The sequence below is a fragment of the Hakea prostrata genome, chromosome 6 (genome assembly GCF_041222555.1).
Source record: "Hakea prostrata isolate BN-2017 chromosome 6, UWA_Hpros_2, whole genome shotgun sequence".
In the NCBI taxonomy this organism is placed as follows: domain Eukaryota; kingdom Viridiplantae; phylum Streptophyta; class Magnoliopsida; order Proteales; family Proteaceae; genus Hakea; species Hakea prostrata.
Genome location: NC_142605.1, coordinates 21,071,942 through 21,084,246, shown reverse-complemented (window position 1 = coordinate 21,084,246; position 12,305 = coordinate 21,071,942). Strand labels below are relative to the sequence as shown.

At 38.0% G+C, this 12,305-nt stretch overlaps 2 protein-coding genes across 2 annotated transcripts; both read right to left on the bottom strand.

Annotated features, from left to right (window-relative positions):
- Window positions 1–880: 880 nt before the first annotated feature.
- Window positions 881–2,017, bottom strand: LOC149012550 (ribulose bisphosphate carboxylase small subunit, chloroplastic-like). The gene is made up of 3 exons (XM_089158257.1): window positions 1,769–2,017; window positions 1,534–1,668; window positions 881–1,407 (listed from the first exon to the last, which is right to left on the bottom strand). Exons 1-3 carry the CDS (start codon window positions 1,949–1,951, stop codon window positions 1,177–1,179), a joined length of 549 nt encoding a protein of 182 aa, XP_089014383.1. The 5' UTR covers window positions 1,952–2,017; the 3' UTR covers window positions 881–1,176.
- Window positions 2,018–3,324: 1,307 nt separating this feature from the next.
- On the bottom strand, window positions 3,325–5,989 carry LOC149012549 (pentatricopeptide repeat-containing protein At1g08070, chloroplastic-like). Its single transcript, XM_089158256.1, has one exon. It carries the CDS (start codon window positions 5,954–5,956, stop codon window positions 3,827–3,829), a length of 2,130 nt encoding a protein of 709 aa, XP_089014382.1. The 5' UTR covers window positions 5,957–5,989; the 3' UTR covers window positions 3,325–3,826.
- Window positions 5,990–12,305: the final 6,316 nt, after the last annotated feature.

Sequence of the window (12,305 nt, the reverse complement as noted above, 5' to 3'; positions counted from 1 at the left end):
TTTAAAGATAATGAAACCTCACCCCAGAAATAAGTTGATTAAGGTTTTATTTTCGTGGATATAGGCTTCACAATGAATGTCGAACCATAGTAATTCTTGGGTTTTTATGTTTAAATGTTTATGATAAATGTAATAAATTGGATACATCTCTGTCTATAAATTGGAGGAATATATTCCCAAATCAATGGTTGATTTTTGAAAAGGCACGAGTTAGATGAATCTTCGAGTTTGCTTGCATACATATGAGCCATTTAGATAAAATCCATTAGAAGTGGATTTCATATGATGGATTCTATGTGATAATTTTCACATGCATTTACATACATTCACATTCGGGAAGATTCATCTTGCTCAACAGGCCATAATTGTTGTCCTAAAAGACCCAATTGATCCCAAGGGGGAGACTACTCACTTTGATGCTAGACGGAAATCATAAACCAGCCTGTGGGTGCACATAAAGACTAGGGATTTGGAGTGAGTGGAAAGTCTTGTTCTGCAAATGCTGAAGAGGAAATGGCTTCAAAGACCGATTAATGAACTGACAATCTTTGAAAATCAATAATCATTTTCAGGAGCTACCTAGGAAGCATTCACTGTAGTTTATTAAACAATGTTCAACAAGGAAATGATTTAAGCAATTGTGCCTATAAGTATACTTAGGAGGAGGGCAAGACCTACCATGCATTTCGAAGGAACAAAATGCATGGGTTGAATGGGAAAGTATAGGACCTTCAACCAAATCTCGAAAGGATCGGAATCTCTTTTGAGATAAAAGGATGTTCAGCAAGTCTGGATCCTCTGGAGTGGAAATTTTCCATCCATATGGTTAAATTCATGGTATGTGTTCAATTTAAAAATAAAATCCTCTTTGAGTCAGAGCTGAATGAAAGAAACAAAAGACGATAGATAATATTGTTCATCACCAACAAAAGAACATTACAGATCTACATGCATTTCCATTATAAACCTGTTCAGTTCAGTTGGAGAGCCCAAAAGTAAAATGGGGATTATAGAAAAAGGGGAAATGCAGTAGCCATAGTTCCAAAAACCGGATAAATTCGAAAGCTACAGACATAAAACTAAATAAACCAAATTGAGAAGCATATACGCAGGGCGGATAAAGCAGCAGCAGCAGCAGCAGCGGCAGCTGCAATGAAATCTCTATCATCATCATATTTAGAAGCTTGGAGGCTTGTAGGCAATGAAACTGATGCACTGCACTTGACGACGGTTGTCGAAGCCAATGATCCGAATGAAGGATTGTGGGTATTCCTTCTTGCATTCCTCGAGCTCCATCAGCACCTGTGAAGAGTCAGTGCATCCGAACATGGGCAGCTTCCACATGGTCCAGTAACGTCCATCATAGTACCCTGGAGATCTGTTGTTCTCACGGTACACGAAACCGTGCTACGGGTGAAAAATAAAATTGTGAGGAAACCAGAATTAATAGAATTCAGATATGGATGATTATTACTCGAGACCTGCAATGGATTTTTCATGAAATTTGCAAATCCAGAAGGGGAGAAAACAAACCTCCAACTCGAATTCCAAGCAAGGAATCCAACCTTTCCGGAGAAGGTAGTCAACTTCCTTGGCCAAGGATTCAGCGGAGAGTGGTGGAAGGTAAGAGAGTGTCTCGAACTTCTTCTTTCCTAGTGGAGGCCACACCTGCAAGAATTCACAACCCACCATTAGAATTCTCTGTGGGTTCTAACAAATTTTCTGAGTGTCTCCGGTTTTTGCTCTTTTCTTTTTCTCTCTAAGCTACCTTCATGCATTGGACTCTGCCACCGTTGCTGGGAAGAGAAGAGAAATCATTGCTGGGCTTGCGGGTGACAGGGAAGGCAGAACCAGCCTTGAGACCAGTGAAAGGAGCAACAACGCTAGCCTGAGCAGGGCTGGCTCTGTTAAACGAGGCAACAGCCGTGGATGAGAGCATGGAGGAAGCCATTTTCTCTGCTTCTGTGTGTTACACTTCAAGCACACCAAACAGATCGCTTTAGGGGAGAGCTTGCTCTACTTCCCTTACCTGTTTATAAAGCTTGAAATCTCAGCTTTCCTTCTTCTCATTCGACGGTAGTAGATTTGATCACCAATTCCTGAAGTGGGTTTGCACCGTTGGATCAGATTTTTTTTTGGCTGTTTTACATTTGTAGCCACACAAAAGGGTAACCAGAATTGCCTTATCGTTAGGAACCTTATTGGATTGCCACCTGGCATGGATTGGCGAATCTTATCTCATCCAAGAAAGCGAATGTGTGATGGTAGTTGGCTTCATTCAGCCCAACCTTTATCTTCTACACATTGGTCCGAGCTACGGTTGAAGCATCTGATCGATGGAGCTTTCATGTTTCAAACTTTCAAAGGAAAGAAATAAATTGACAGAAATGCCCATAAATGCTATAGCTTTGCAGGATTAGGTTTTAGTGGTTGCAGCTTCAAAGCTTAGAAGGTGAAAGAAAAGAATGCTGATCAGGTCAATTCTACTTCTCAAGTTTTTTATTGTGTGGTTGACTATCTTATTTAATTTTCAAACTCGTTTTAATATTTAAGAGGGGAGGAAAAAGAGCAACAATGACTGATTTTAAAATATTTGTTAATGTTTTCTCTCATTTATAAGAAGATCCAACAAAGACATGAAACTAATAGTATTTGGCAAAGGGAAACTTTTGTATGACAAGAAATTCTAAAGTTCAAAATGTAATAATAGTTTGCAAATTAGGAGATGTATATGTAATTTGCTGTTGCTAGATATTAAATCTGTCATATGAGAGATTTCAGATCATCTATATCAAGCAATGATGAAGATTTCGGGTGATGATGAAAACGATATCAATAGTTTACTTGATAGTAATTTTCGAGTGAACTAAACAAGAGGTTGTGAATAGCTACTAACTATAATCTTTGCCTCGGACTACATTCTCACATTCAAAGAGATTGTTATGTATACCTTCTACATAGAACAACAAATAAGGTTACTCGTCGTATTCCAAAAATGAATTCATTGATGCCAAAGACTGTTTCGTAGATGCTGGAAAAAAAATCCCCTTGATTATGGTGGGTTTTGCTTCTTCAATTGATGCAGCATTAGAAGCAAATTGGGATTAAATTTTGTGGATAAATAGATCTCTCCTCAAATTTAAATTTTCAGTTCAAAAAAGAATTTGTCGCGTAACAAAACAAGGATTGGAAAATTAAGAGAGGTGGGAATAGTGAAGTCCAATTCAAGTGATTGAATTGGATTTGAAATTTGACAAGTGATGAATTCAAGCCGTTGCTTCTCTATCCTATCCAATCCATGGGTTGAAAGGGCCATGCCATGACCTTTCCAAGTGGCATAAAGGGTTATCCTGAACAGAAGAGTCTGTGGCTTAACTGTGCTTCACATTTTGAGGCTCAAACAGACTCCCAGCCCTTGGCGATTGCTGGTTGTGTTGCTGCTCTCAAATTCCTCATAAATCATTGGCCATCTTGTCTACTTCTTATTCGAGCTTGTTTTCACACAATGGATATCTCCTAAGAGGAATTTCTTTTTCCTTTGATGTTGAGTCATGGTTTTTGGATGGCCACCAGCTTAAATTTCCAAGTTTGTTGCAAGGAGAATTAAAGAGAAGAGAAGTAAAACTTTTAGATTTGAGAAACAAATACACTGCCTCCTCCTTCTTATATCCCCTTAATATATTAATACTCAGGCTTTTGTCATATATGTGTAGATCTTCTGTGACTGTGAGGCAGTAATCACTGTTTGGAACAACCAATTCCAGTGCTGCTTTGAGATAAAAGCTCTTGAGGCAAGAAACTGTAATCAAAACAATAGAAACCTACATTACCAAAAATTTTTACATGAACAAAACCCATCTCTAAAATGATGAAAACGATTACGGTCCCTCACAATGATCTCTCTCTGGAAAATCCTAGAAATAAATTTAGTCACAGTGTGACAATCGATACATACACGAAGATTCTTCACAATCCTCAGTGTTGTTCCAGGGCTTGAAGAGATCAAACCAAAAGCAATTGCCAACCTCTCACTGTGGTAATATAGTGCATGCTCTTTTTCCTCTTCGGCTACATCCATCAACACACTATTAGTCTCTGCTACATAGCCCTCCTCCTTCAAGCGACTCATAATTTCATCCAACATCATGTATATCTCTTTTGTTCTTGGATGTGATTTGTCCCCCTTCTGGAATTCGTGAAGAACACCATCCAGTTCTATCAGACTACAGCCGGGCATCTTCTTCATTTTTCTTTCTTTCATTTTCTTTCTCACCATTATTGCATCCCCCCATCGATTAGCAGAGGAATATATGTTTGACATCAGTACATAAGCACCATCCCTTTCGGGCTCTATTTCTATTAGCCTCTTCATGATGCTTTCCCCTAGTTCAACTTTTCCATGGATCCTACAGGCTCCTAGCAATGCTCCCCAAACATAAGCATCTGGCTTGATTGGCATATTGCTGATAAAATCCTCTGCCTCTCTTATAAGTCCAGCACGACTCAAAAGATCAACCATGCATCCATAGTGTTCTATCTGAGGTGTAAGGTTATACAACCTTGACATATCCTCGAAATATCGACGGCCTTCCTCTACTAGTCCGACATGGCTACATGCTGATAGGATCCCAACAAAAGTCACTTCATCTGGTTTTGTACCAGATGAAGACATATCAGAGAAGAGAGCTAATGCCTTCTCTCCTTCCCCATGCATAGCCAACCCAACAATCATGGCAGTGTAAGAGTATACATCTTTCTGTTCCATGTACGTGAAAACTTCAAAAGCTTGATCTATGCTCCCACACTTTGCATACATGTCAACTAATGCATTTCCAATAAACCCATCTGCCCGCACCTGATTCCTATCTATGTATGCATGAACCCACTTACCCTTCTCAAGCATCCCCAGATTAGCACAGCAATTGAGTACACCGACCAAGGTAACATCATCTGGTCCAAATCCATTAACTTGCATCCTTCGAAACACAGAAAGCGCTTCTTTAAACTCTCCCTGATGCGTTAACCCCAAGATCATAGAATTCCAAGAAACCACATTTTTTACAGGCATTGTGTCAAACAATTTACAAGCGAAATCAACATCTCCACATTTCAAGTACACGTCAACCAAGGCATTCGCAACAAAAACATCCGTTTTGACTTTAAATTCGTCCATATACCTATGAATTCTCTTGCACAAATCTAAGTCCCCTAATTTGGAGCAAGCTGAAAGAACAATTACCATGGTCACTTCATCAGCTCTTAATTTTGTAGCTTCACCCATCTCTAAAAACACCTGAACTGCTTCCCTTGGAAGCCCCATCTCGGCATACGCTTGAATCAAAGTTGTCCATGAAACCAGATCCTTCTGGGCACTCTCATTGAACAAGTTCTGGGCCGCTTGGATTGTCCCACAAACAGCATATAGCCTCATTAGAGTGTTAATCACATAAACATCCCTAACTAGTCCTGTCTTGATGCACTGAGCGTGAACCACATTCCCCTCTCTTAGTGCCCGTAAATGGGTGCACGCCTTGAGAATAAAAGGGAGGGTGAAATTGTCAGGAGAGAAGCCCTTCTCAAGCATTTCACGATAGAACAACAACGACTCTAATGGGTTCCCTTTGCTACTAGAAAATCCTCTAATAATGGAGTTGTAAGCATAAAGATTTGGGGTTCCCATCTGGGCCAAAACAGAGCGGGCGTAATCTAGGCTCCCTGACGGTGATAGAGCACAGAAAGCAATTATTTTGTTGAAGACGAGTTGAGTTTGGAGAGGCCGCGTTTTGATGACAGTGGCATGGATTTGTTTTAGCTCCTCGAAGGTTTTGCAGGATTCTAGTCTCTGCAGAACCAACGGAAGTTGTTGGGCACCAATTTCATACCTTGGAGGAATGGAGGAAGAATAGAAAATCATCATAGACAATTGTTTCTTCAAGTTGAATGAAGGGATAAACATGCGAAGGAGCTCCTGGGTTTTTCTAAACTTGGAATTATCTGTTCCTTTTAACGGCTAGAATTTAAGTACTTAGATAAACTGAGGAAAAATGATTGACTCACTCTATAAATCTAATTTTTTTTTTGTATCTGAGGTTCATCCGGGTCACCTTGTGCGCACCTTGATTACATCTTCTGGAGGAGAGCTTTCTCATCCACAAGGGTTGAACCCATGACTCATATACTTTAAGATATGACCATCTCTGTTACTGCTCAATCTTCTCTTTCAAAATGGTTCTTGGCCATCAGCAAATCCACGGCCTCCAACAAATTTTTGCTGTAATTTTTCTCCAAGATTCATTGAAGAGCTTCTACTTGGGGTTTTGGTAGATCAAGTGGAAGAAACTCTCGGCCTCTCGTTTATTGTCAATTTTGTGATCGTCAACGACATACAACTAAGCATTATTTTCAAAAGAATTTGGGTAATTCTCTAGTACAATCGTCCTTGGCTCATTCTCTCCCCCAAGCACACTATGTTGTTTCTTTAGGACCACAAGCCCAATTTTGCCAATTCTGGTTCAAAAGGTATTACACACTGGCTTCCAGATTCGGGTGCTTCTCACCACATAATAGCTAATCTGTCTTCCATTAGTTCCATTAGTTCTCCTTTAGAGTATCTTGGGCATGACTATGTTCAAATCGGGGATGGCACATGTTTGTCTATAAAACATGTTGGTATTTCAAACATTTTAATATCTAGAAAATCTTTTCAATTGTCTTAGACTCTTCATGTTCCCTTTGCTTCACATAATCTTTTATCCATTAGTAAATTTACTTTTGATAATCTTTTTTTCTTTGAATTTCATGACTCCTGCTTTCATATTAAGGATTGCTTTTCGGGCCATATCATGGTGATCGAGTCTCTTAAAGATGGAGTCTATTATCTTCTTGTGGAGCAGCTTCATTCTAACTCTTTTGCTGAATTTTCAGCCATAAGAGCTTCAACTGATCTATAGCAATTACGTGTAGGACATGCCAGTTCTGCCACTATTAATAATGTTGTTTCTTAGTTTGGTCGTCCCTGTTTTGGTGCTCGTTCTGTATCTTTGTGTAGTTCTTGTCAGTTTGGTAAATCCCATAAACAGCCTTTTGCTTCTCGTACTACACACACCATAACACCTCTTCAACTTATATATTTAAACTTATGGGGTCCTGCTCATGAGGCCTCTAGAGATGGACACAAGTTTTATGTGAGTTTTGTTGATGATTTCACTCATTTTACCTGTTGTATACGATATCTCATTAGTCTGAAGATTTTAATGTGTTTCAAGTCTTTAAACTTTTTGCTGAAAATCAGTTCCCTACTACTATTAAGGTCTTTCAATCTAACTAGGGCGGGGAATTCCATAGTTTTTCACAGTTCCTTGGTTGATTTGGTATTCAACATTGTCTTTCATGTCCTCATGCTTTAAAACAAATTGGTAGAGTTGAACGCAAGCATAAACAAATTGTAGAAATGGGGCTCTCTCTTGTAGTTTTTTATTTTTTTATTTATTTTAAATAGATTGCCCTTTGGTGCGTTAAATTTTGATACCCCTTTCTTTGATTTATTTCATAGAGCACCTGATTATACTTTTCTTCATGTTTTTAGTTGTTGTTGCTACCCATTCTTAAGACCCTTTAGCAGGCATTAATTGGACTATGAATTCTTTTTCCTATTGGCAAAATCTTTTGTTTTGTTTGATGAATTCTTGTTTCCTTTTAAGTGCGTTACTTGTTCATGTTCTGCTCCTTCAGTCTCTTCTTCATTTCCTCTGTTACTTCCTACAGTTTGCTGTTTGTTTTCCTATTTCATCCCCTGTTATCAATAATGTGAATTTGAGTAGATGTTTTACACGAATCGGCCTCTAGAAATGGTGGTTCACATGATAAAAATGGGTCTACACATATTAGTACAAAGGATCTTAACTTGTCTAATACAAATGAGTTGATGGTTAATGATGGGCTACCAACTTGTTCATTTTCAAATGGGTCTGCAATAAATAATAGTACTAAGGTAGCTACAAATATTTTTGAGCCAGCTAATATAGATGGTAATGGGCATGCAACTACTACTAATGTTGGGCCAGTCACTACTATTAGTAATGGGCTTTCAGCTACAATTCCTATTGGGCCTGTTAGTAACAAATTAACAATAACAATAATATTATTGGGTCTGCTACTGTGTCCACTCTTGAACCTGCTTCTACTGTTGGGCCAGAAAAGATTTTATGCTACAAAGTATACATTACCCATTGCTTTATTGGCCAATGGGCCTTCTGATTTGAAATCTTCATGTTACACTCAGGCATCTAAGTCTCAAGTATGGCGTAATGCAATGGACAATGAATTTAATGCATCGATAGCCAATCAGTATTGGATTCTTACTCCACCAACACTAATATAAAGATTATTGGGTGTAAATGGCTTTTAGAATTAAAAGGAAATCCAATGGGTCAATTGAGCGGCATAAAGCATGACTCGTTGCAAAGGGTTGTACTCAAGAGTATGGGTTAGATTATAAAGAGATATTTAGTCTTGTAGTAAACCAACCACCATATGGATTATCCTATCTTTGGCAGTTTCACAACATTGGAAGATTTGCCAATTGGATGTAAATAGTGTTTTTTTAATTGGCATTATTTTGAAGATGTCTACATAAAACAACCACCCGGTTATGTTGATTCGCACTTTCCTAATTATATGTGTAAAATGCAAAGATCCTTATATGGGCTCAAGCAAGCAATCCAGGCTTGATTTTAAAGACTTAGTTCTTACTTGATTACTTTTGGCTTTGAGGAGTCCAAGATAGATTGTTCTCTTTTTATTCGACATCATCCCATGGATCCTCTATTTGTATTTCTCTATGTAGATGATATTTTGATCATCGGACCCTCTTCTCACGCCATTGATGAGCTTCTTCACATGTTGTCTTTTGAAATTTCTCTCAAAGATTTGGGCCCCACTAGATTCTTTTTGGGTGTTGAAATGATTCCTATGCAGTCAAGGATTCTTTTCTCTCAACAAAAATATATCTTTAGATTACTTTCTAAAGCTGGCTTACAAGATGCCAAGTTTATTGCTACACCCATGCCATCTTTCATTCATTTGTCAGAAGATAGTGGCAAGCCCTTGGTTGATCCTATTCTATATCGGAGTCTTGTAGGTGGTCTACAAGATGTACAATTACTAGACCGGCTTTTTCATTTTTGGTTAACAAATTGTGCCAATTTCTATCTACTCCAACTGAAGACCATTTGATCGCTTTCAGGCGTCTTCTCGTATATCTCAAAAGGACTATTCTATTTGGATTACACATTTCTCCATCTTCCTTCTCTTTTATCACGGCTTACACTAATGCCGATTGGGAGGATGCCTTGATGATTGTAAGTCTCAGGGAGGGTATCTCATATTTTTGGGTTCTAATTTAATCTCATGACAATCCAAAAAACAATCTACTGTTATGCGATCAAGTACCGAAAGTAAATACCATGCTCTTGCTCTTGCAACAACTAAGATCACATGGATACCATCTCTTCTATCTGAGTTAGGTATCCCTCAATCAATGCCACCTACATTATGGTGTGACAATATTGGCCACCTACCTCTCCACCAACTTAGTTTTTCATGCTAGGACTAAGCATATATAGGTTGATTTTCATTTTGTTCAAGATAAAGTGGCTAAGAAGGATTTTTTGATATGGTTCATTTATACAATCGATCAATTAGCTGATATTCTCACCAAGTCTATGTCGTCTCCTTGAGTTCTTCTTCTTCGATCCAAACTCAAGCTCCGACCTTGAAGGACCCTTGACTTTTAGGGAATGTATTAGGGATATATATAGACTCATATTATGATATGCAATGCTATACTTTACGTTATGATGTAATAACTTTTTTGTATAAACATGCATCTGATGGTCTACACTAGACTACCAATTCATTTTTACCTCAAACAGTGTTGTAATACTGCCCAAAGACAAATTGTTGACAATTTGTTTCTTGCCCAAGAAACTTTCCATTCCATGGCTAAAACAAAACTAGAAGTGGTTATGTGGCTTTAAAGTTAGATATGTTTGAGGCACATGGTTGTGTTGAATGGTGTCTAATAATTAAATTGCTTGAATTTTTAGGTTTTGATTCTCGTCGGTGTGCCTTGGTATCTATACTCATGTCTTCCTCTTCCTTTTCTATTAAACTTAATGGCCCTCCATATGCTTGGTTTTCAAGGTCTGCTAACTTATTGTTATGAAGGTCCTCTCAAGGCTCCTCTCTGAAGATAGGTAGTTAGCCCTTTTTCCAGGCATTATGGTATCTCAGGATGGCCCTGAAATACCTCACCTATTTTTTGCAAATGATACATTCTTTTTATGTTGTATTAGCTTGGATGATATTTTAGCTATTAAAGTTGCTTTTGAATTTTTTTTTTCCTGATCTTACTTGTCATAAGATTAACCTTGAAAAAAGTTTAAAAAAAATAAAAAATGTTTACTTAAGGCCATGAGTGTATAGAAATGAAAAAAAAATGCTTTGTATTTGGAAACTTGTTTATTTCATGGGAGGTCCAAAATAAAAATCTGAATTTTATTCTTGACAAGATGAAGTCTAAGTTATCCTCTTGGAAAGCCTTCTCTTTTTCTTTTGCTAGTAGAAGTGTTCTCATACAATTTATGCTTCACTCTATCCCAATGTACTATATGCAATGTTTTTTATTCCCCAAGCAATGTTGCTTGCCGAAGTGATTAGGAGGGTTGGGTTTTTGGAAGATGAAACTACATCCTAAAATTATTTATTTATTGTGTGTATTAAATGCAAGGATTTCAGGTAATGCAGTAATGTCTCATGGACTCCAATCCAACATATTTGTGTACTTTGTGGTGATTATTTCGATTATATCTGGTATCTTTTTATTTCTTGTGATTGGACCAAGAGGGTACGGGGCGATAAAGGCCTTTGGGTTGAGAACAGAGTTTCTCTCTCAAGGATGGCTGCTTCATCTCTGCAATGATTTTTTATCCAATTCTCGTCTTAATAAGCCCCTTCTTCAATGGTTGTTCTCCATGGTTGTTGTCACTTTCTATTTTATTTGGAAACTTCGTAATTATGTTTGTTTTAATAAGAAACCCCTAGACCTTGCATGGGTTGTAAAGAATGTGAAAGTTTGGATCCATGACATATAATTACAACCATCTGGATAGGTTGCACTGGACCCAATACAACCATGTTTGATGAACATTGAACAATGCATTTGTATTCAATCTATCGTGTTAAGGTTTATTCACTCTACAATTTTAATGTGCATTTTTTTATAACATGGGGTGGCTAGATTGTGATAATATTTTGGAAGCTATGATTACCTGGATCCATTATGTTTTGGATCAAGTATTTCCTCCTCCTAACCGCGCTTCGTCTGAATAATGTGTGGTTTACCAAAAAAAAAAAAAGTATTTCCTCTTGAGTGCCGGATCGATTAAATTTGATGATCTAAAAATACAGTCCTTGATCTGTTACCTAAATCTTGTAGTTTTTTCTGGCTTCTGGACCTTACCCATCTTTTGGCTAACACAACTACTAGACTAGGAAATGTTAATTAGCGAAGGGTTCCAACATGATTTTCTTCTTCTGTGGTCAAGAATAGGGTAGTAGAGGCCTTAGTGGGTGTTAAACATTGTATTTGTACTAACCTATCAATACAGGATTTATGTACATGTAATATTACTTAATAATAGAAGTCTTTCTTTTCTAAAAAAGTGTGCCCCCAAGGGCTCCTCTTCAGATGTGTACTTAACAGGTAGTACTTGTGAAATCCCCTAGGATCCTAATCATAAAACTATATTAATTAGGTTTGAGATCCCAAGATGCTAATAGAAGGTGATTATGGGCCATTCAGATTGAGACCCTTGAAATAGGACCGGAATGCATGGATGTGGACGGTGTAGATGAAGGATCTGACACATGGCTGAATTTTTGTAGAAGATCTGGCACGAATCCTGATGGACTAGGAAGGTGAATTAATAGCTTACGGAAGATGAAGTTGGAAGGTCCCTTAGTCCAAGTAAGAGCCCCTAAAATGGTGTTTAAGCATGTGTTAATATTTCGGACAACCCAACCCCAAAAGACAGGGGGGAGGTTGATTGGGGGTAAGTGCCCGAGGGACCCCCTTGGGCAACCACCCCCTGGAGCCCGTGAATGGCAAATGGCAAATTTTGGTTCTTGGCTTCTAAACACTCTATTTAAAGACATTCTCACCCTATAACGTTTTATTTTTATTGTCTAGTCATCATAAAGCCCTAGCAAGTGTTAGAGTTCCTATCAAAGAATAAGGAAGTTTA

Bases quoted from the DNA above. Each gene is read 5' to 3' on its own strand.
- LOC149012550 (XM_089158257.1), bottom strand. From the start codon at position 1,951: ATGGCTTCCTCCATGCTCTCATCCACGGCTGTTGCCTCGTTTAACAGA. The intron at 1,669-1,768 runs GTAGCTTAGAGA...GAATTCTTGCAG, and splicing joins GCAGAGTCCAATGCATGAAG to GTGTGGCCTCCACTAGGAAA. The intron at 1,408-1,533 runs GTTTGTTTTCTC...TTTCACCCGTAG, and splicing joins GCTTGGAATTCGAGTTGGAG to CACGGTTTCGTGTACCGTGA.
- LOC149012549 (XM_089158256.1), bottom strand. From the start codon at position 5,956: ATGTTTATCCCTTCATTCAACTTGAAGAAACAATTGTCTATGATGATT.